The 24,793-nt window shown below is 36.6% G+C and overlaps 1 protein-coding gene across 1 annotated transcript; it reads left to right on the forward strand.

Annotated features, from left to right (window-relative positions):
• Positions 1-9,315: 9,315 nt before the first annotated feature.
• scarb2a (scavenger receptor class B, member 2a) lies at positions 9,316-23,469 on the forward strand. The gene is made up of 13 exons (XM_077231731.1): positions 9,316-10,182; positions 13,567-13,727; positions 14,381-14,528; positions 14,686-14,880; positions 15,394-15,485; positions 15,824-15,943; positions 16,020-16,198; positions 17,921-18,039; positions 18,420-18,493; positions 18,585-18,636; positions 19,213-19,365; positions 19,939-19,986; positions 20,288-23,469. Exons 1-13 carry the CDS (start codon positions 10,060-10,062, stop codon positions 20,417-20,419), a joined length of 1,596 nt encoding a protein of 531 aa, XP_077087846.1. The 5' UTR covers positions 9,316-10,059; the 3' UTR covers positions 20,420-23,469.
• Positions 23,470-24,793: the final 1,324 nt, after the last annotated feature.

Here is a 24,793-nt window from a genome sequence, read left to right on the forward strand (position 1 = left end):
GTTCGCAGAAAGGTTTCTTTGGGGAACCCATAATTGTTCACTGCTGCAAAAAAAGACCTTTTCAAATCATTTTTCAGAGTGTAGAGCTTCTCATATACTGCTAAATGTAAAAATATTTCACAAATTACGTTAACTTCCATGGAATACAAAAAAACATATATTTTGTGTCTTTTTGATTTTGTTGTTTTGGATCTTCTCTTGTATTCACCAGAACAAAGTCAGGTTTGGAATGTCAGTGAGTAAATAATGACAGAATCTTCATTTTGAGCTGAACTTTCTTTTAACCTTTAAATGACAATATGAGCAATATGAAAAACAAGTTTAACTGACAAGGAAGTAATTAAATAGGTTCATTAAAACTCCCTTTTCCTTCCCAACCAAAATGAATGAGTAAGGCCGACTAATTCCATGCATTTAAGCTCGTCTTGCTTCCCGCCGAGAGTTCTTTCAAACATTTGTAAAAGTAAACAAAGTGAATTTAAACGCAGTGTGTTTGTTCTGCACACATTTACAGTTGAACAAACTGCACGGACTGTTCAGAATTAACATGGTGGCGTGACGGCTTCCAGGAATCCGTGTGTTTTGAGGGTGTAGCCCGGTGACTCCTACACAGCCAGCAAGGAGTTGAACATTAGATCCCTTTGACTTCATGGCTTATTCATCTGTTTTATCATGCACACCTTCAACTGTTAACTAATTCCTTAAAGTATCTCATTTGAAATAAACAGCAAAATAATTATGTACACCACAATCCATATATAATCCAAATATTCTTGTGCACTAAGAAAAAAATATTGCTTCTTTAAGAACTGTTCCCCAAAAAGTTATTTTTGGGAACCAAAAATGGTTCTTCTATGGCATTGTTGCCAAAACAAATCAAATCATCATATTAGAATGATTTCTGAAGGATTATGTGATACTGGAGACTGGAGTAATGATGCTGAAAATTAGCTTTGCCGTCAAAGGAATAAATTACATTTTAAAATATTTTAAATTGCAGTAATATTTCTAAAATGTTACTGTCTTTTTACTGAACAAATGAATGCAGCCTTGACCCCAACGTTTTTTGTTGCAAAGTCAAATGAGTAAAATTGTGTAAAATGCCTTTTTTTCCCTTTTTTTTTTTAAGATGCTGGAGCAGCAAGAGAAGGAATTTGACTGTATGTGAGAATTTTCTCCTGAGTGGGAAGTTTCCTTCATTAGCACAGACTCAGGAGCAATGATCCAAACAGAAGAAAGCTGGTAATTGTTTACAGAGTTCTTTCCCCAGGGTTCAGTGCTGCTGCTGAGACAGGTGGAAGTGGGCCGCCCAACAGGGGCAATGGAATTTCCTCAGAGCCAAACCCTATGAGAAGTATTTATCAGAGCATGTGATGTGCCAAAATCTGGGGAGGCCCTGATTCCCACAAAGGACAAATGCCTTATGTAAGTTTTGAGACAAAAGTAGGAATGCTCCCCGTCTGTGAAATGGACAGCAAATCTTGAATAAATGCCAAATGGCAATAGAATATGTAGAGAATTTCACTTCATTTTCACTTACAAAAAGCCTTATGCTCACCGAGGTGGCATTTATTTGAACAAAAATACAGTAAAAAGTGTAATATTATTACAATTTCAAATAACATTTTATATTTTAATATATTGTATAATTTATTCCTGTGAGGGTAAAGCTATATTTTCAGCATCATTACTCCTGTCTTCAGTGTCATGTGATCCTTTCTGAAATCATCTTTGGTTATCAAGAAACATTTATTATTATTATTATTATTAGTTTAGATTTGACTATACTTTGGCTGAAATTAAAAACACTCTATATAATAATACTTGCAAACAGCCTTGAAGGACAGAGTAACGGTAACACAAATCATCAGGGGAGCTTAGCCTAACAGTCGAAAATGACAAAGAAAGGAAACATTAAATCTTGGAACAAACAAATCCCTTTTTTGTTTATAGTAAAAAACCAAAAGGTCCTCCCAGAAATACTTGTAAATTTTCCAGACATTCAAGGTAACGGAATTACTCTAATGACATTCAGCTTCCCAAAACATGCACCTCTCCTCTTGGGAGGATTTAAAAACTTTCTTCGTAAAATCAGTACACTGTTAAAAAAAAATCTGCCTTAAATTTTTATTTAAAATCAACTTGTCTGTGTAAGTCATTTCAACTCAAATTACATTAAACTGACTTTTAAATAATGAGTTGAATCTCGTATAACTCGTAAAAAAAAATCAAGTTTAAAATGGCTTAACTTATTTTGATGAGTTGGAGTAATGTAAAAACATTATAATGACTTATTGATCATGACTTTTTTTTTTACAGTGGAATTCTTTTCCCTTTTTTCTTCTTTTTCAAAACAATGTAAAAACACTCAATGCAAAAAAAGGTGTTCACTTTTTTCTACTTGCACTTTTTTCAGTCCTGAACTTTGGAAAGTACACATTCACTCCCTCTTCCAAATCCCGCACTCCTTTTATTTAAACAATGGTTTATTGTAGTTGGTTAACTTCTCTCTCACCCATGAGAGATTGACTATACCTTAAACAAAGAACGATGCAACACTATATAGGTGAGAAAAAAACATCAAATAGGCCTATATTTTAAAGCCCCTTTTATTGACATATTATGCATGTATGGAATAATTAATCACAACATGCACTTAGTGAAATTGTTTCTCTCTAAAATTAATTATAATTTCTGTTTTTAGCCATCTCTTTCCCTCGTATTTCTCATTTTTTGTGACAGGTTTAAATGACCCGCAGTTAAACGGTGTACTTAAAAGGGGCGTTTGTGTCCTCTGGGAGCTGAAGAATCTCACAAATATAAATTTACCATTCTTTTCTTCCCATTGTACTTAATGGCCGCAGGCAACATCAGTCACATCTCCTGAAAAGGTCTGGCCCTTCTCACTATACTCCCACAGTCATTCCTTAACCGTGATCTGCAACTGCGCATCATGGACGGTGCCAAGAGGCTTTTGGGAGTTGAAACAAACACATTGTACCATCCTGAGCTGCATTTCCACACTGACTCCCAATGCAAACTCATGCCTGCTAAGTGATTGATGAGACTTCAAATAGTGTTTTATGTGGTGTATTTGTTCGTAGTAAAACAATTGAACGTTTAAACACTGAACATAATGAGAAAGATATGGATGACACAGGTAAGGATAATAGTGTTTTTATGGTAGATTGAATTACACAGTTGCATGATAGGTTTCCTTATTATTTACAAACCAAATGATTTGAGTTAAGGAACTGGTTGAACAGCTTCTGTATTTGTTTTCCCGACACATATGCTCTGTCCAGCTGTCAGATGCCCACTTTCTCATTTACATGCAATTTTCCACCCTTCATGCATAATTAATATGGGATTATACAAAGTGCATCCTTTTTTAACACAAACAAGCCAGACTGTAAGATAAATCAGTCACATTACGCATGGATTAATGTGCAAGTTAAAGGGATAGTTGAAAGAAAAGATCTAAATTCTGTCATCATTTTAGTCACCTTCATATCATTCCAAATCTGAATGGCTTTCTGTAGTCTGAAGAAGATATTTTAAAGAATGTTTCAACCTGGTTTCACTGCAAGGAAAACATCACTATTTTACAAAGTGGCTGTTTTAAATGAATCGTATGAAAGCAAACATTTTTAGAGAAATAAGAACAAGCATGAAGGTCCTCCTCTAACTCTACCCCTAAACTTTTGACCTCACTGAGGGGTAAGAAGATCATACAAATACATTTCAACTAGCCACCAATTCGTCAAAGAAATGTAAAGTAATTAAGAAATGCCATTGTGTTGTCTGTTTTTGTTCATGTGTATGTTTAGGATTAGCATTTGGCAGATGAACATTGTTTTGGTTGTACTTAGGCTCTGCGTGATTGAATATGACCCTCCAAAATAGATAATGCTTTAATGAACTCTGTTAGAGATCTAACACATTTCAATTTATCTGTTCAATAAAATACCTTACTAATCTGTTGAGTAATAAAAACGGCATCTCATCATTGCTTTTACATTTCAAATCCCTCAGTTCTCGCTCTGAAAAAGCCAAGCCAATGTTGATTCTTGTTTTATTACGAGCTCTCTCACATTCTGTTTTTGTCAGCAGACTCTCCTCTGTTTGGCTTTTTTTTTTTTAAAAACACCCAAAAAATGGGTGTTTTTTGTAAAAAATAATTATGTTTTACCTGATCTCTGATTGGTTTTATAAGTTTGTACGTTTTAATTGGATATTAGTATAATTAATAGGAATAATAGTTGTTAATAGTTCTTATTGGCCTGTTTAGCAATCCGTGGAACAAACAAAACAAGCTCTTAAAAGAACACATATTACGCATACTTGATATTAAGTTAATAATAATAATAACTTTATTTTATATAGCGCTTTTAAAAGTAATTCTCAGAGCGCTTTACACAAGCAGAATTAAGAAAACACATAAAAGAGGCATAATACAAACAGAGTAGGCCTATTTGGCATTTAAAATAAAAACCAGAGAATACCATAAGATACATCTCATTAACTACCACCAATATCACCTTTCTCCAAATGCTTCCGTAAAATCGCAATTAACAAAGTTAATTGTATTTGACCGATTTTACTTTCAATAAAACATTTTGCAATGGTTTAGTAAAAGGCGTTTTGTATTCATGTTAGGCTTGAGTTTTTGCTGCATTTACAGTGTGGCGTTTCAAAAAGCTTAGAAACAGTAAATCGTTTTTTTTTTTTTAATTGGTTGAATTGTTTCGAAGCTTTGAAAACCTTCATTTCTCCCATCACTAGATGTAGCTGCTCCATGTGAACCTTTCACGCTATCGAACTTATGCCTCTCCCACACCATACTCGTGTCAAAGTAGTGGGAGCAACTTTTTCTCTATTTTTGGATATTACGAGACACGCACGGGCGAGTGACGTATATTGCAATTTCCATCCCAATAGGTCTAAAATATAAACACGTGCAGGGCTGCCAACTCTCACGCAATTGAATCTGTTCTCCCGCCACATGTCCATATTTTCACTTGAATTAGATTAGTTTACTTTTGGTATGAAACAAAGTCTCAGATTTCAAGAGACTTGAATAAGTCAGTTTTATTACGAAATTCAAACAATAAATACAGCTTTGGCGCTCTTAATATGTCGGGAGCGCATGTGAACCAATCATCTCTTCCTCTTTACTTACAATACAAAATAAACATAAATGGACATCAGATGGTATGTTGAAAGAACAGCGGATAATACAGCTTGTAAACAATATGCCACATAATGTTACGTACACTTACCTCAGAAAAGACATTCTATAAACTGTTAGTGAGAAAAGATTATTCTAGAGAAGAGCATTTGAAGAAAAAAAAGCACTGTATTACATAGGCCAATTCATTATATTTTTACTCTACTACCAAAGTTATTATAATGTTATTACTATTATAAAAACGGCCTTATTTGCAATTGCGTACAAATCAGTTATTAATAACACTGTAAAAATGACAAGATCAATGAGTCATGACAACATATGTTTTTACATTATTATAACTCATCAAAATAGGTTAAGCAATTTTAAACTTTTTTCTTTAAGTTATACCAGATTCAACTCATTTTTAAGTCAATTTAATGTAATTTAAGTTTAAATGACTGGCACAGCCAAGTTGATTGTAGGCTATAGGCCTACTTAAAAATGTAAGGCAGCAAACTTTTTTTTTTTTTATTACAGTGAACCTTTAATAATAACGTACCAGCTGCAGGGTTCCCTATAGTTTATAACACTAGTTCAGAAAGATTTTGTTTCCTTGAGAAAAAATCGAATCAAGAGATTTTTATCAATACCCCGCCACCCGCACGCACGCACGCACGCACACACGCACACACACACACACACACACACACACACACAATTCTCACTCGAACCTGACCTCAAAAGTTGCCAGACCAGTTATACATTTACTATTTGTGAATCAGGGTAAGACAAAAAAAAAATTTGGGAAGAAGGATTGATGATGTATTGTGTTACATAGTGTACCTTTAAAGTGAAGCAATAGCTTTTCAAAAAACCAAGGTTGACTACACGCATCCTGCTTTAAAATCCGGTTTATGAAGAATTAAACATATTTACCGTAATTCATCAAATAAAAACCGGTTACATCTGTCATACAGCGCTATTTTGGCTGTGGTGAAATTTGGCCTGGGGCGGGCAGGGGGATCGCGATGCAGTCTCAACATAGTGATGTCTGTCAGCCATCGCGATAGATGATTGCATCATCTATCGGTCCAATCCTATTATTTATGAAAAAGATGGAATTAGAAATAAAGGCCTGCCTCTAATAAAAGCCTGCTTCAAATAAAAGCCGGTTACCTGCCTTCTGCAGTTCAGGTAAATAAAGGCCCTGGTTTTTATTTGAGGAATTACGGTAACTGCTGTTCTCTCCCTGTTGTTCAAACTTGTCCTGCCTTTCTCCATAAGCAGAATTGCTGCACTAATATACTGAATAAATGCATCTTTGTGAAGGGAGGGGCAACCAGAGAACATGACAGTCTGAAACGCTGCTTCACTTTTGTGCCAGAGGTCATATCAACAGACCAACAATCACAAGTTCTGTATCTTCATCAAAGGGGATATACGGAAAATGGTGTTTTGCCATAATCCATAACATATTCAAACCTTCACATAAAAGACCTTTGTATTTTCTGAATAGTTGTATTATTCACATATTTGCTCGTTTCAGGTCGGTGGGGGAAACGCTTTGAGCTTCTCCCGCAAGTTAGCAAAAGAGCAGTTTTAAAATGATTTGTAGTTAGTTACTACATTGCAACAAATATCAAAGAAATAGTGCAATATATGGCAGAGGGAAACAGTGGCAAGGTGGACAGATATATAATTCACAATCTACTCTTCAAATCAGATTTACGAAGTAAAGAAACTTGGTTGCACTGTGACACTGTTCAGTTTTTACAACCTCATAATGCAAATTTGCACATATTTAGTGACTTATCCGTTTCAGTTAAACAGTTAAGATATGAAAAGGCTTTGCTTGATACTGCTCAGCAGGATATCTTTAATAAAAGAGGTTTTAGATAAAGGTATTGTCAAGTCAACATGCAAGGAATACTGACTGACTAACAAAAGACTTTTCATTCTTTTAGAATGAAAAAGGAAACTTCCACTCAGCTCGTGAGGCATTGTGCTTTTGTAATGTATTTGTTATTCTTTCTTTTCAAACTTTTATGTGCGGTCATTTTTTAACATGTAGAGCGAAACAACACTAAACAAATAAATAAGACGTGTTTAAGATGATTAATTAGGACATGTTTGCATAACCGTCTCAAACCCTTCCTTTCCCTGAACTCAACAGGATGCAACTGAATGCAGTTTGCGTCATCATTGACACACACAACATGCAGGAGAATTCAGACAGATGTGAAAATTCTAGAAAACCAAAACATATCATTTTTTCTGGTCAAAAATATCAGCTCTTTAACCAAAGGGTTAAACTATAGTTTCTTTAGTTTAACTATTTTAATTCTTGTGAGCAAGTCTGGCTATTTCCACACTGTAAAATATTACATGATCAATAAGTTAGACAACATATGTTTTTACATTGCTTTAACTTGTGAAAATATAAGTTAAGAAATTTTCAACTTCTTATGTTATATTCAACACATTTTTAAAGTCAGTTTAATGTGATTTAAGTTAAAAATGACTTAAATATACAAGTTGTTTGTACTTAAATATTTAAGGCAGCAACCTTAATAAGGCAGCACCCCCCCCCCCCCCCCCCAGTAAATAGTAGTCAAATAAATACATTTTATGAATCTGAATTGACATTATGGATAGTAAGAAATTGAATGAATGTACATTGATTTCAGTTGTTTTGACCATCCATTCATAAAATATTGCTGAAAAACTATGCTTTTGATAAAGCTTAGTTAAGTAGAGCACTGTTTCTCCTTTACCTCCTGGTGCTTTGTTTTCACTTCTCTTATTTGCACAGATGCTTTTAGGCCTGAGTATTTAACCCCCCAAGAGAGCTTTGATACAAGTCACAGTAACCCGGCCTAAAGTACATTCAAGCAAATCAGGTTTTGCACAACTGTCAGTTCATTCAATTTAACTGCAATTAACTTTGTCCTTTATCAGCAATTTCACAACAGTTCAAGTGTAGGCACAATTAAGGTGAAGTCATAAAGCTTTATGATTTTATTATATCACAGTATGAAATATCACAGCAGTGTGATGTGGCTTTATCTGTCAATAGGCCCTACAATAAATTTTTCTTTCTGAGAAGTGCACTTATTGACCTGTTAACTAGAAGAACAGAATAAAACTGAACAATTTTATTAACGTGATAATTCTAAGCACTCAAAAGTTTAAATGTAATGTAATGATAAAACATTTTGTCACATTTGTAAAATAAAGCTTTGTTTAAAAGCTTTCCCTGTGAGGGATGCAGGCACTTGAGGCTATAGCGGAAGGACAGTGAGTGGGCCCGATTTCTGAGACAAATATTGAAAAAGGGGTCTATACAGATTTGTCACATGACAATAACAACTCTGACATCAACTGACCATCTTTTACAGCAGCTTGGCAATTTGGCGTGAGAAGGCCAATGACCTTGAGTTTTATCATTACATGTTATAATAAAGAACAGTAATAAAGTAACTCTCTGGTATGTTCCTGCACTTTTATGGGTTAAAATAGGTACGAATATTGGTAATGCAGTTTCCCGGGTTACAAAATTGTTTTCTCCTAGTCAATAACTACTCCAATGCTGCATGCCTGTTAAAATAAGGACATTTGAAAACTATATTGTAGTTATATTGTACTCTTGAACAATAACATAAAAAAATGTATGTAGCCTAAATGTCAAATCAAGGCCAAACTAGCATATGAGGTTATAGTTTGCATTTAGGGGTAACCTATGTAAAATATGAACAGATTTGTCTAAAAGAAAAAAGTATAATTCATTATGATAATGCTAAACTGCTTCACAATCTCACAGAGCATTATTTCTGTGGTAGTGGAAAAAACCCACTACCATATTAATCAAGCGTATGTTCCGGATGAGACCAACATGAGATTTCCTTTCACCGTGCTACAGTGCTGAGTTCGCCCTTTAAATAAGCCCCGCCCCGAAATCAGTCGATCAAATTCGGCATCACACTTCTGAGCCGTCGACCAATCACGTTCGTTCGGGGGTGGTCTTAAGACGGTGGTCCGGGAAGACGTCATCCAATAGAATCGCGAGCACCTCGGACAAAAGGGATGCGACAATCATCGCTTACCTTGTGAGCCGCCCATTATTCATGTTCATTCACTAGTTATTTAAGGAGACACGACAGTAGATAGCGGAACACAATTTAAGACCTAACGGTCTCACGGCTCAAGTCTTTTAAAAACACAAAAACACCCCGCTGAGCTGTAACGTCTGTTCCAGTGGGTTCGTAAGCGCTATTGTATTGTTTTAGACAAGTCTGTATAGTTTAACGGCACATATATCCAAATGTCAAACTTCATGTAACATATGAATACATTAAATGTGTCGCCAGAGTTGTTCGGATCAGGCTATCAATTAATATAACTCAAAGTTGGGCTATCATAACCCTTATTTATCTGTTTGTTAACCTATAAATTGCGTCAGGGCAGTAAAAGTCGGCTATATATTTATTTTGATGTTCTGACATTTACACACATATATCTGCCTTGAAAACCCCTTTAAATCGTGACCTCAACTATGAGGGAGGATTAACACGCCCCTCTCTCCAAAAAGTGTGTTTCTCATGCATGACTGGCTCATTTGAATCTGGTGAGGTGGAGAAGAACTCTGGCTGCTTTAGAGCCAGAGCTGATATATAGTGTCTTATATCTCAGCATCCGCTAATCGCACATCACTGGGATCGTGTTTGCTGAATATCCCAATGATAAAAGGAGGGAAACGATTCTGGCTTTGAGAAGAACGGAGACACACCGGGTGGTTCTCGAGTAAAAGTTCGGAACAAGAGAAAAGGAGAAAGAAAGAATAGTGTTATTTTTTCCCCTACAGATCAGCCCATTTGAAACCATCAATAATGACTAGAAGATCGTGTGCCATTTACGCCACCGGGATCGTGTGCGCTCATTTGCTCATTTTGGGAATCGCCCTTCTGGTGGCTCAAGTCTTCCAAACAATGATCCAGGAGCGGTTAAAAAAGGTAACTTGTTAAGTCCTTTATGGAGAAAAGTGTTTAATAAAACTTGTTTATGTTATGAAACCGGCTTTAAAAGTGATTGAGTGCTGCTGTTGTCTAACGTTACACGAGGCTTCTTCTGTGTTGAGCATCACACGGATGTAACATAACGTAACCATTGCGAGATCATACAACAGGGAAGCCAACATATTTTCATATCAACCTATTCAATCAAATGATGGTCCTTGGAATTGCTATACCAAAGTTCCCATTCTTACTCGCGCTGAGACCGAGGCTATACAATCTCATGTTATGTACACTAAAAAAAACAACTGTATTTCAGCCGTATAATGCACGCTCTTTTACGTGTCAGGTGGTTACAACGTATGGTATTAAATTACCGTGATGTAAATGTGGGTTTGTTAGTAGCCTAACCCTGTTTAAAGTAGGCTGGTCTGTGACCACGAAGCCTATCATATTGCGGAAAATACTTCTTTCCACCCCGTCTCTCTCTAATCCTCCTCAGCGGTTATGCGTGTCTGTCTGATTATTAAATGCTTTTCATTGCAACACCACTGTGAATGAATCACTCTTCTTTTAATGTTAAGGGAAAGGTTGTTTATTCACATAGCATAAATAACGTTATATGTATATATAAATGGCAGGGGAGGTGTGTGCTATATGTGTGGCTGTGGGGGAGGGTTTCAGCATGTTCTCCTTGGAAAAATACTTGGAATTGTGGCCCCTCAGTATTTTTAACCAAGTGTAGTATTCACTGTTCAATGTGATTCCCTTGACCTGGAATTCAAGGGTGGGTGTTTGTGGTGGTCTGAGTGAAGCTAACTATGCTGGAGATGTTATGCAGTGGTTTGTCATTTATTGACAGTTGATATAATTCCTTCTAATTGACCTTCATGATATACTGTTACTTTTCATAGTCGGTATGTCTTCTCTGTCACTGAAACATGTGATGTTGAGCCGGTAACGTTAGGCTCAAGTTCTCTAGACAATGCAACTTATTCAAGCCCTTAGGTGATGTGTGTTTTTGTTGAGTATAGGGTGTGAAGTGGAGTTTGTATAAGTGAGGCAGCTCTGAGGCAGTTTTTCTTCAAAGTGTTTGACGGTTAAGACTTCTTTTTTAGCTGAAGTTGAGATCCCTTTGATGTAAGCTTGTGAATGTATTAATTCCTTGCTGGGAAATAAATGTCTACATTTAAAACTGCACCTACAGTGTAAGGACTTTGATAAAACATTGGCTGTTATCTATGGAAATATCCATTGCCAGTTGCTGGTACCATCATACGCTCTGGTATCTGCTTCTCTGGCTTTTTGTCATGTTAACCACTTGCGCAAAAAATGACCTTCCTATCAAAATGCAAACATTTATTGTTTTTCTTACCTTGGCTTTATTTGCTCGAGCAAGGATTTGAAAATGTTCTGACAAATGTTAATGTCCATTAGGACCTTCAAAAACTTCTCTTCTCAAGGTTGACGAGCACAGCAGAACACAAAATCAAATTCCTGAGGTTTATCTGCATTACTTATTTTTTTTTTAATAATTAGTATTCATAACATATCCCATTGAACAGTTGTTAGCAGACTATTGAGTTATACAGAATGTAACCATGTACACGAATATCATTTAAAAGTCAGTAGGATTTTTTTTTTGAAAGAAATTATTTCTTTATCCAGCAAGGATACATTAAATTGATCAAAAGTGACAGTCGACATTTGTAATTGTCTTAAAAGGAGAATTTAAAAAAGAGAATAAAAAAATTCTCTATTTCAAGTAAATGTTTTTTTTTTTTTTTTTTTTTTACTTTATCAGAGAATCTTGGAAAAGTATCTCTTTCCACAAAAATATTTAGCAGCATCAAATCGGCATTTTAGAATGATTTCTGAAGCATCATGTGACACTGAAGACTGGAGTAATGATGCTGAAAATTCAGCTTTGCCATCACAGGAAAAAAAAGAGAGATTTTAATTCAGTAATTATAAATTGTAATAATAATTCAAAAGATTTCCTGTTTTTGATCAAGTATTAGTGAGCATAAGAGGCATCAAAACATTAAAGCATCTTACCAAACCCAAACATTTAGTGTAGGGCTATATGCGTGCTTGTTAAGGTGTGGTCTGGTGCTTTTAGGCAATACAACTTTAATTGGCGTCTTTAAGCTAAAGTGCACTGCTTCTTTTAAAAATAAAATCATCCTTTTTTTTACCAGGTGTAATTAAGAACTTCTGGCAGTGTGGTTTAATAAACGTCAAGAAAAACCTCCTGAGAAACCCTGAAAGATTGGAAAAGGGAGTCAATGAGTGTGATGTAACATAATCTTACTTTAAAGAAAAGCTTTAGTCAGATTTCACTACGCATGGTTGAACAAGTTGAATAGCTGCAAATTTTCTGTAGTGCTCACTACCAGTTACTTTACTCATGGTAAAGCTCCTAATGACAGAGATCCCAATCAGAGCTTACATGTGAAAAATTCCTCATTTTAAAAGACCTCTTAAATAGATTTGAACAAAGACACCTTTATGTTATTCTCTGGGTCATAATATAGTGTAAATGAAATTGGTTATTTGACAAAGATTAGATGTTGGACTGACTGATTTTGAAACATACAAACTATTTTTTTCAACTTAAGGCCCTTCCTCTGACCAGTGATTCCAGCAAATCTGGATTTTTCTGAAAGGCATTTTCAGAAGCTGAAGGTCCAAGTGAAGGGGGCCGTGATGTTTGTTGTTTTGGAGCGGGTGCTCTGCTACTCTGCTGAAGTCATGGTTTTTGATTCTAGATAGCGTTATCTGCATTTCAAGGCAGCATTCTTGAGTAAAACCTCCTGGTTGTTATGAGTTTATCACAAGTCAGCCTTTGGAGTTTTGGAGTTTTTTTTCCATTACTACTGTCACGTGTAGTCACAAATAACATTGTTCTGTGATGTAAAAGTTTGTCGTTTTAAAATAAACATTTGTTTCTCCTTCCGAGTTTGGCTCAAGACACTTGAGAAGTGTTACTGCTGAACCTTACTTCTGATGGAAATTTCAAAAACGTGAGAAACATGTTTGTTTGCGTTGCTATCGTCTGTCATGGAGCGCTGATGTTGATGTTTTCCTTCTTCTTTTCTAACTCTGAATCAGCTCAACTGTCTGCTGAGCCCTTTCCTCTTTTTCCATCATCCCAGCAATCGCTTTACCTCGTGTCTGCTGTCTTTGTGTCATAACAGGTCACTGACATTTCACCAGAAACCGTCATCACTCAAAAGGAAGGCGCTCAGCTTTTGTTTTCTTTCTTCCCTAAATTATTTTGAAACTCAGCTTAAACATTGAGTGCTCTTTAAACAGACAGAAGAGCTACTGAAATGGTCTTTTGGTGCTTTCTCTTGACTTTTAACTGTGTTTGATTCACAGGAGATCACACTGGGTAAAAACAGCAGAGTATTGGAGGGCTGGATAAATCCACCGCCTCCTGTTTACATGCAGTATTTCTTCTTCAATGTTACCAATCCAGATGAGTTCTTGGCCGGAAAGGAAAAGCCCAAAGTCACTCAAATAGGGCCATATACCTACAGGTGATTTACAAAAGTCTTAAATTGAGATGTTCATGTTCATTGTCGTCATATTGAGCTCTTTGTTTACTAAACCGTACTGTCTGTTGTCAGTGACAACGAGTTTGGCACCATAGTCAAGAAATGACTCATGCTTTTAGAAGATTGGAATCCGGAAACATTTACCCTAACCGCTTTAAACTGTCATAAATGTCAAATAATTATGATGCACTTGTAAGAATGTTTTTGTTGTTGTTGTCCATTTTATTCGGCATTAAATTAATGAAAAGTGACAATAAAGGATAAAGAATATTAAGCAGCACACAACTGTTTTCATCATTGATAATAATAAGAGATGTTTCTTGAGCTTCAAATCAGCATTCTGAAGGACCATGTGACTCTATAGGGTCATGTGACTCTGAAGACTGGAGTAATGATGCTGAAAATGCAACTTTGCCCTCAGGAATTAATTATATTACAAAATATATTAAAATAGAACAAAACGTTCTTTTCAATTGAATAATATTTCATTACTGTTTTATTGTATTTTTGATTAAAAAAATGCAGCCTTAATGAGCATAAGCTTTTGAACGGTTGTGTTGTGTGTATTAGATTTAAAAATCTTAACCTGACAGTTGCCAATTTTGATACTGACATTATGCTTATGCTTTTATCAGGGAATATCGGCCAAGGGAAAATGTCACTTATCTTGAGAATGGGACGAAAATCTTTGCCACAAATCCCAAGAGCTTTGTGTTTCTTCGCAACATGTCAGTGGGAGACCCTGAGGTTGACCGTGTGACAACCGTTAACATTCCATTCATTGTAAGAAGGGTTTTGTTTTCTTGTTTTTGCACTGGCAGCTAATCATTTTGCATTTAAAATTAGTCTGCTCGTAGCATTTTTTTAGTCATTTGCTTAACGGATTATCTTTGATCCAAATGCAAAGAATTTGCTCTGAATTCTTTCCCTCTTGTTTCAGGCCGTGATGAACGAGTTGAACTCCTACTCCTTCTTTCTGAGGACTGCTGTGTCTATGTGGATGGGATCCATGGGCATCGGTGTGTTTATGGATCGCACAGTCCATGAGGTCCTGTGGGGTTTCAAAGACCCGCTGCTGTCCAAACTCCACGCCATGAGACCAGAAGTAGATGAGCATTTCGGCCTTATGTACAATGTAAGAATCTGCAGTTTCATCATATTTAATGCTTTAGTCAGTTTTAAAAAGAGAGATAAAATGCAGTCTAAATGGGTCATATATTTATGCAACCAATACAAAGTAGCACACGCAACCTCTAAAGCACATATATACGATCCGAACAGGATACGCAAATGACATTATTATCATGATCCTGGAGATGTTGACCAGTCTACCATGTTTGACACGGTGGCCTGGTTTACTGTAATGGGTTTTAGAATTTCTTTTAGGGATTATATATGTATTAGGACAGATATTAAATATCTGCGGTTTGTGCAATCGTAGGTATCATGCGAGTGCCTTGAAACCGCGAGTTTGAATGGTTTGCATTAATAAAAAAATTCAGTCTTTCACTCTGTATTCACATCATGGCATCTTAACAACCTACTTTCCTACTTCATATGACTTTCTAGTCATCTTTACCCTTATGTGACAGTTCTTTTTATTATTCTAGCGTTATATTAAATAGATTTTTTTTTTTACTGACTACAGAAAAATGGAACCCATGAGGGTGAATTTGTCTTCCACACCGGAGAGAAGAACTATATGGACTATGGCAAGATCGACACGTGGAACGGCATCAGGTACACGTCAGTCCTTGCGTAATCTGCGTTGCCTTACTGACATAGAGAGAATTCTTGCACACTCATCTGGTCTCCTGCCTTGAGAAATTAGGTTAAACACACAGCATGCTAGATAAGTCAATATCAAAGGATAAAGTACAAGAAAAGACCTCCTGTGCAACTCGACCCTATAACCTGATTTAAATGGACCTATATCTCAGTAAATAAAATTCCAATCGACTTCGCAGATGAAGAATATTCTGCATGTAGATTTTGGAGAAAAACGCATAATAAACCTTCCTTTTTCATTAGAATCTGTGACTAAAACAATCACCATCTATTCATTTTCTCACTCACAGTCAGATGAACTGGTGGTCGTCTAATCAGAGCAACATGATCAATGGTACCGATGGCAGTGTCTTCCACACCTTCCTTTCCAGGAAAGAACTCCTGTATATCTTTGCTGCTGATCTATGCCGGTAAGCAACGTGTTTTAACACAAACAAGGCGCTTGGTTATTTGTACATGGTTACTTATGCTCTTTATCACTTGCAGATCCATTCATTTGGGTTACGTGAGAGACACCGAGGTGAAGGGTATCCCTGCTTTCCGCTTCGCCCCTCCTTCGGATGTACTGGCTCCCCCAGATGAGAACCCCAATAACGCTGGCTTCTGCGTGCCTGCTGGAGACTGTCTAGGAAAAGGAGTCCTCAAAGTCAGCGTCTGTCGGCAAGGTAAGCCTTTTTTCTGGGACACACCACAACTTAGCTTCAGGGCCAACAGTGCGTGAGAAAGAAGTGGGATGTTTTCAGAAGAATCATTACATGGGGGGGGAAATGGAGTAATTTTTTAAATACGGTAATTTGTTTAACAAAGTACAGCTATCTAAGTGCACTAAAGATTTTGGTGCCCTAAATAGCTGGTGCAAACTGGCATTTAACTAAAGCAAACCAAGCATGTGTAAATAGTATTGAATTTCTGGGTTTCCCATTACTGATCTGTGGCTTCGTAACTGAAGTTCAAGTTAAATCGGTCTGCTTTTGTTTGCCCACACTTGGACTATGAAAGGGAAATCAGTGTTCAGCGCTTAATGAATAACTTTTAGTACAGTTTTATGACTCAAGCACTTGATGCGCTGTAGGTGTCCTCTGACAGATTACTCTATCTTGGCCTCTATTGCTTCCGCCATAAACTAGTAGGTTAATATTATTATTGAACGATGGTGAACTCTTGCTTTTGTCATGTAAGTGCTCCTGATATGAAACGGCTGTTGAAATTTGCACATGCTTTGATTAGTCATCATTCCTAGAAGGGTTCGTAACAGTTCTATTATGGTTATATTTAGGGAGGGTGTTATTAAGGATTGAGAGATGGGATTTGGTACATATTATTCTTAGCTAATGATAAACTAGGCACCTATCAGAATGTATGATTTTGTGTTCTTGGTGGGTGTTCAGGTACTTGCCGTCCTGTCATTGAGTATGTCCCTCCAAAAGAGGAAGTTTCATTTTCTGTTAGTGTGCATAAAAAAAAGAAAAGTCCCAGAAAATGCCTCAGGGGTATTACTTAAAATAATGGAAAATGTCATAACAAGAGAAGTAACATCTAAAAACTGCACATTTGCAGGATGAACTGTCACGTGCCCTACTAGGCCCAGTGATGCATTACATTCTTTGCATTCATAGTTTTTTTTTTCTCCTTTTTTCATTGACTTCCGTACATAATTATTTGTTTTTTTTATTATTATTTTTTACTTTTGGTGGTGGAAATTTTGCTTCTAGAATGGGTTTTTAAATTATAAACAAATCAGTAATATTTTACAATATTATGGACAATATATATGCTACAACTTTGAAGTATATGAATTTCTGTTATAGTGTTCTGTTATAGCTATAACATATTTGTTGTAAATGAAAAATATAAATACATTTTTTGACACATTTCAATGTTGTTGTTTTATTTTGGTAAAAATATAAACTACTGGCCTAGTTGGACCAGCATTAAAAAAACATGAGGCTTGATATGAATTTAATCATCTTTATTATCTTTATGACCAGCCATTATAAATGCAATGGCTGATAAAGAAGTGATTATTTTTGCATTTAGAGCTAGATAGGTTCTCTCTCTCTCTCTCTCTCTCTCTCTCTCTCTCTCTCTCTCTCTCTCTCTCTCTCTCTCTCTCTCTCTCTCTCTCTCTCTCTCTCTCTCTCTCTCTCTCTCTCTCTCTCTCTCTCTCTCTCTCTCTCTCTCTATATATATATATATATATATATATATATATATATATATATATATATATATATATATATATATATATATATATATATCGCTCTCTCTCTCTATATATATATATATATATATATATATATATATATATATATATATGATTGTCAACTAATCTGAATAAAGGAACAGCAACTAATGCTTTGTGATCCTATTTCCCCTTCACTGTACAGGTGCACCCATTGTTGTATCATTCCCACATTTCTACCAAGCTGATGAGAGGTACATCAATGCCATTGAAGGAATGAACCCAAATGAAGAGGAACACGAAACATACCTCGACATCAACCCGGTACGCAGTGTTTACGCTTTGCGATTTTCACTTTTAATCAGTAAAAACTTTTTAATTTTCACTGATCAGTTAGTGCTCTTGTGGTTTGTAATCTGAAAGTAGTATAGACCCGTCCTTGCATGACAGGAAAAAACAAGGTGATTCACACTGGTAACCACAGTGAATGTGAAACCACACCTGCCTAGCTTTCCCTAGCATCCCAGTGAGAGTTACTGTAACATGTCGTCAGGGAAAATTTACTCATTAAGTCGATCACACATCAACTTAATATCTCTCCACAATCTGTTCCGGTGGAACTGATCAAAGACTGTCTGTGATGTGGTGAATATTTGGTGAATTTTTTTTTTATAGTAAATTGTCCCTTTGCTTTTTTTCTGCAGACCACAGGGGTCCCCATTCGTGCCTGTAAGAGAGCTCAGCTCAATGTCATACTGAAAAGAGTCAGTGGTTTCGTGTGAGTAAAACACCTCACAAAAAAAACATTAAATTGTGATTTGGAAGGACAAAATGGCTAATAAAGCTTCCTTTTTTTTCTTTCTCCTCAGCAAAACAAAATTCCTGAATGAGACCATTTTCCCCATTATGTATGTCAACGAGGTAAGTTTACTTTCTTCAGATAAGGGATCTACCCGAAGCCGAATACTTTTTTCGGAAAGGAAATGACACATTTTACGGAGCCGCTAAAGAGACACGTGATGGAAAAAAAATAATCCAATGCATTCTCTCACAATTATAAAGTTGGGTAATTTATATTGTGTATAATTTGCAGGCATCTGGGAGCCGCTATCAATATCGCTTTTGAATGCACGCTCAATTTTCACATTCAATTTCCAGTTTGCAACCACTGACCACACATTTCACAAGAAAAGATATTTTTCAATGACGATCAGGATCTGTTGCACACCAAATCCTCTGACATTGTCCTGTCAGTCATCTATCCTAACTATCCTCGCGTGATAAGTGAAATCATGATGTTATGTAATGGAACAGACTACCACAGAAAACCAAACCATGCCCCTTTAGGGGCTCCATAGAATGTATTATTCATTTTCCGTGCCTTTCTGAATTCGGATTTAGGCTTCTGGCGCATCCCTACTTCAGATTATCGATTTGCCTGTTCACAAAGTTAGTTTGTTTTCCAATAAATTTCATTTTGTACTCTGTAATTTTCAGACTGCAACTATCGACGATGATTCCGCAGCCCAGATGAGGACGCTTCTGTTGATTGTAACGGTGGTGTCCAACTTCCCAGTCATCATTGTGGGGATGGGGGTCCTTTTACTTATGGTCCTGATCTTCCTCATCTGCAGGAACCGCCAGAGAAAGGTAAAAATCAGCCATAAGATGTTTATAACCTTCCGTATTTTATATTGGCTAGTATGTAAGACTATTATGTAAGACTACAAATGTCATTTATGTCGACAATACCTTTTCGTAGAACGATATTAATAGAGTAACAGTTAATATTCTCCAGAAAAGACTAAAAGCCTTTAATAATTCCATCAACCTTATACACCCTTGGCTTGAAAGTCAATTACATGTCACTCGCCTTAAACGCACTAAACCTAGCTTTAAAACCCATGCATGCACCCGCATGAGGGAATGCATGTGCTCTAGTGCACGTATTACTTTATAAAATGTGTTCTTTTATTATATCTTTTTTTTTTTTGCAGTTTACAATCAGCTTAATCGGGTTGGTCATCTATTGCTATGACCTAAAATAAATTTATTTATGAATGAATGGTTCAGTGGGAGATTCCGATTTGTTTTGCACATTTATATACTAATCTTCAGAAGGTCTTTTATAGCATTTATTTTTTGACTTGAAATGTACAGTGCTGTTATGGTTTGATTTCCAGTAACATTTTTCCTCCCTTTGTTTTTTTTGTTCCAATTCAGAATGAAGTAAAACGTATTGATTTTACTGAAGCTTTTCATTCTTTTGCTGTAAGTCTTCATTTTTTTCCCTTACACACACAATTTGCTTTCATTTTGTTCAAATTTGCTTGTTATATCATTATTGTATTTTGGTCATTTTGAGCATTTTCATAGAAATACCTTTTTTGTTTCTGCAAATCATTTTAATTGCTTTTCCTGCATGGTGATCGTAATTTACTTTCACAGCATTAGATTTGATGTTTAGCTCCTTGTGTTAGTGGTGCGTGATTTCACGTTTGACATCATCTGTCATCTATACGTGGTTTTAACAATGTACACACACACTAATGTTCTTGTATGTTCTGTACAGACGACGAAAGACGAAACGGCTTATACCCAAGTTAGCAACCAAGCGGAGGATTCGCCAGAAAACCGCAACAATCAGCCTTTGAGGAACGGATCTTATATTGCCATGTCACCAGTGGAGGCACAAAAGTGTTGATGAAGGACATGACGTCTACCAGTAGTGCATCCTCACCCTTTTTTATGTTGTCACTGTGCGATTCGTCTTTGTGGGCCAGTTCCCGCACGCTCACCACCGTATGCCGAGGGTCACTTATTTTGACTTGTGACTTTCTTCTTTCTTTGAGCATGGCCTTCTCCAACTGCCATATCTTCAAACAAAACCTATGTAAATTCAAAAGATCCAATTCAATTCTGAACAACCGTCTCTGGGCTTCCAGAGGCTCCTGTTGCCTAGTCCTGAGAGGCCTGAAACACACTCTTTTGCCTTTTAAAAACGCATATATGCATTGCATGCTGACAGAGTCCATAGTTCCTGAAGGCATGAGAGAGCGTGAGGGGTTTCACCCATCCAGAACACTCATGTCTAGGACGGCCTGGGCTCTTAAAGTGTTTCAGATCTCTTCCCACACTACTGTATTCAGGTCTACACAGGCAGACCTCCAACTAACACAGCTTTTCATATGTCAAACCCTTTGGTAATGAGCAGATAAATGCAAACTATTGATTTACCTCCTCTAAGAGTATTAGAGAGCTAAAAGGTCTAATATGCTAACAAAATCTGGGTCTTATCCAGAACTTGTGTGTGTGTGTGTGTGTGTGTGAGATTGTACATACCAGTATATGTGTGTGTGTCTGCAGGCATGTCAATGCTTGCATGTTTTTGTCACACTGTAGTGAACTGCTCTGGTGGATCGCTGTCCACCGTTTTGCACGATGCAGTGTGACGACAAGTGAAACTAGTGATTGGAGCGGTCCTCTCTATTTCACTGTATCAGAGTCAGAAATATTTCAGTGATGACGGCTGTTAAAAAGAGGTCACACATTCTCCTTTAAGGCATCGTATTACAGAAGTCGTACTAGCTTTTAGCATTTTGTAAGAAAACGAACAACAGACGTAGAACACTCACATGTGAGACTTGAATATTTTCTGCCTTACAAATACTTACGAACACAATGTGATTCTGCTGCGTGGTAATGGCAGATATACGGTGGAACTAGGCGAAAACGTCAGACAAACGTCTGTGAATCAGTGTCGGACTTGGAACTACATCCCTCCCGTTTCAAGGCGAAACACGTCTGTATTGTTCTAGCGAGAGCACAACGACAGTACGCTGAACCCACAGTCTAATCCGAGCAGATGGGGTTAAAGGTTAGCAGGTTATGAGAGGTTATCGGTGAAGTTTGCACATTTTTTTGTGCACGGTTTATAACCCTCTGTGGGTGAAAGAGACTAGCACTTGAATCACTGCTTGTGTCCGAGTTTAATTTTCTTTTAGTTTTTTCTGTTGTTGATTATCGCTATTGCTTTCAGTTATCTGTCTGTAGTTGCCATAACCCTTGTGTGTAGTAACACTCGGTTGTTTTAAAGACTTGCGTATCTGTAAATCATTCCCATTTTGGAGACACTTGCTGGAATGATTAGTGTTTGTTACATTTACTTGACGTAAACCATCTGTTACCTATTGCGACCACGGTTTGCGTGGATTGCAGTGCACATTGTTGCGTCTTTGCCTGTGCCATGGATTTAGCTTATCTTAAAGATTTAGTGGTTTAAACTGGAAACACTGTATTATGCAGCTGAATCTGAACCGAAAACTGAGGGAAAGTCATTCAAGCTTAAGTGTAATTAACTACCAGACCATTACAGTGGCTCTCGGAGAGTCAATTTTTTTGTTGTCAGTGCAAATAGTATATACATTTCCTTTACTGGTCTTTGACAGTCTCTCTTAACACACTAGGCTGAACAAGGACCCCGCTGGAACAGTGGTGGGACGTAAAATGTGACTTGAGTATGAAAGATCTATGAACCTGAGCCATTTCTCTACAGTTTCCAGATTCCTCTCGGTGACTTTTGCCCCTATATGCTTGACCAAAGATTAGATAACTGGTTTGTTTGCTTTCCACACAGATAGCTGTATCGCTATCGACTTCCCATTTGCAAGAGCATTAGAACCTCACTGTCTACAAAGGCAAATAAGAGTAAGAAAAAGAAAAAAAAGTAACAAAATATTTTCCGGAACATACAATGTGAGTTTATAATACGTTTAATACAGCAAAGTACTTAAGATGTAAAGTGTTGCCACAGCGTGCAAAGAAACTCTCAGTGTTATGTATTGACACAGCAATACAACATGTAAAAAGCAAATTTTATAATGAAGTCAAACGTTTTGTAATCAGACAAACAAATATTTATGTATTCCTATGTTCAATGGTATGTACATTATCTGAATTTGTAAGGTCTTTTCTTTGGTCTTGTTCTTTTCTATATATTTTTAATTATTTTGTAATATTACCAGTGGGGTCATCAAGCACACTTCTGTTTTCTTCTTAATTTTGTTCCCCTCTACATTTCTGGAGTAGTAGCTACCAAGTGAATATTGTCCTAAATTCAAGACTGAACGATGTATATGGTTGTAAAAAAAAAAACTGTTACCTTTGATGGAGGAAGGCTTGTGTTGTATATGTGGGGTGTGAGCCTATTGTGTGTAATGATCTCCTGTTATACAACTCTATCAAGCTGTCAACTGTTTGTCCAACTGGAATAACAAAGGGAAGGCTGAGTGTCTTTGAGTTCCACTAAGGAAGATTGCCACAGTTGGGTACAAGGGAAGTTTCCATTTGCAATCTAACCTTATTTTTTCTTAGATGAATGACGCCCTCCTTCAGGGATGAGCTTTTAGTGCCATACCATCCTTGTTTATTTCACTAAGTAGCAACACGTGTAAGCAGTGTATCAGTTGTTGTTGTTTTCCCCCCTCTGCCTTCATTTCAGGGCTGGTAAATTCCTCACAAAATCGTTGAGGGTGGTCTTAAAAACACTGAACACTTCATCACGTCCTCCTGAGATGCATTGCATTTTTTGTTGCTGCTGAGAATGACAATCCTTATGTCATGTTAGGTGCAAAATCATTTCAAGTAATTTTTGTTTTTAGTTTTGATAATTTACACTGCACAAAATCTTTCTACAATGCTTTTGTAAACATTTTTAGTGTTATTTGCAAAAAATAAAAAAATGTTTAAATTCTATTTCACATTATTTTGTCATATTTCTGCTTTCTCTCTGACTTGTCAAAGAACAGATTTCTGCAATTATAAACCAAGAGACTCCATATACAAATGTTGGATTCTTACATTTCACAAGAACAGTTTCATATTAGTATAATTTGTTAGATTTAAATTGTTTATTGTTTGAAATTAATTGTTTTTCAGATCATTGTTGTGATCTGTTGTTAATCAGATGAATGTCTATTCAAATAATTAGAAATGTTATGAAATTTTGAAGTCCCATTGCAGTCAATAATTGTATCCCTTAAAACTAATCCTTGATCACCAAAATTAAGTATTTAAACGTTTTTTTCCTTGAAAACTTCTTCATGCCTTAAAATAGTTTGAATGTAACTCTACACCCTTGCCTCATTTAGTATATTCAGTTCTATTAATATGCAAATGAGCCCTGCCTCCACTCACTCACTCCAACCCAGAGATGCACTCATTGACATGATTGGTTATAAGGTAGCTTGTGACGTCAGAAACACCAGTGATTTCAAACCTGTTTTTTCAGACTGTCTGGTTCACTGCAGTTTTAATGAGAAAATACTCCGCAATGGTGCTGTCTTATGAATATGCACATGGTTTGTCTTAAAGCATATTAAAAACACAGCATAGACATATACAACATTTAAAGCTTGATTTTCACCACCGGGGGACTTTAAGAAAATGTTTTATACACACTACCCTATATATATTCCTACTGAATAAATGTGCAGATTTGGTGGTAAACATTTCTTATTATAAATGTCTTAAACATTTATTCTTATCCAAAAACAGTTGTGCTGCATAATATGCTTAATAACCCATGATACACATTAGCAGCCATATCACCCTCTCTGCCAAGACGGTTGCCCACTGAAGCTAAGCAGGGCTGAGGCTGGTTAGTACCTGGATGGGAGACCTCCTGAGAAAACCAGGTTGCTGCTGGCAGAGGTGTTCGTGAGGACAGCAGGGGGCGCTCGCCCTGTGGTCTGTGTGGGTCCTAACGCCCCAGTACAGTGACAGGGACACTACACTGTCAAAGAGCACCGTCCTTCCGATGAGACGTTAAACCAAATTCCTGACTCTCTGTGGTCATTAAAAATCCCACGTCCGTAGAAAAAGAGTAGGGGTTTGACCCCGGCATCCTGGCCAAATTTGCCCCATCATTTGCCCATGTCCATAATGGCCTCCTAATCATCCCCATATACTATACTGATTAGCTTCACTTCATTAGCTGGTGGATTTTATTTGCAAATCTCATTTTAATTATTTGTGAATTTTATACATTTTTGTGAAACTATTTATATTTATTTGTGGA

This window comes from Siphateles boraxobius, unplaced genomic scaffold, assembly GCF_051911475.1.
Source record: "Siphateles boraxobius isolate OS27281-9 unplaced genomic scaffold, OSU_SipBor_1 16, whole genome shotgun sequence".
Classification (NCBI taxonomy): domain Eukaryota; kingdom Metazoa; phylum Chordata; class Actinopteri; order Cypriniformes; family Leuciscidae; genus Siphateles; species Siphateles boraxobius.

Coding starts and splice junctions, on each gene's coding strand:
- scarb2a (XM_077231731.1), top strand. CDS start 10,060: ATGACTAGAAGATCGTGTGCCATTTACGCCACCGGGATCGTGTGCGCT. Junction 14,881..15,393: donor ATTTCGGCCTTATGTACAAT/GTAAGAATCTGC, acceptor TACTGACTACAG/AAAAATGGAACCCATGAGGG. Junction 18,494..18,584: donor AAAAGAGTCAGTGGTTTCGT/GTGAGTAAAACA, acceptor CTTTCTCCTCAG/CAAAACAAAATTCCTGAATG.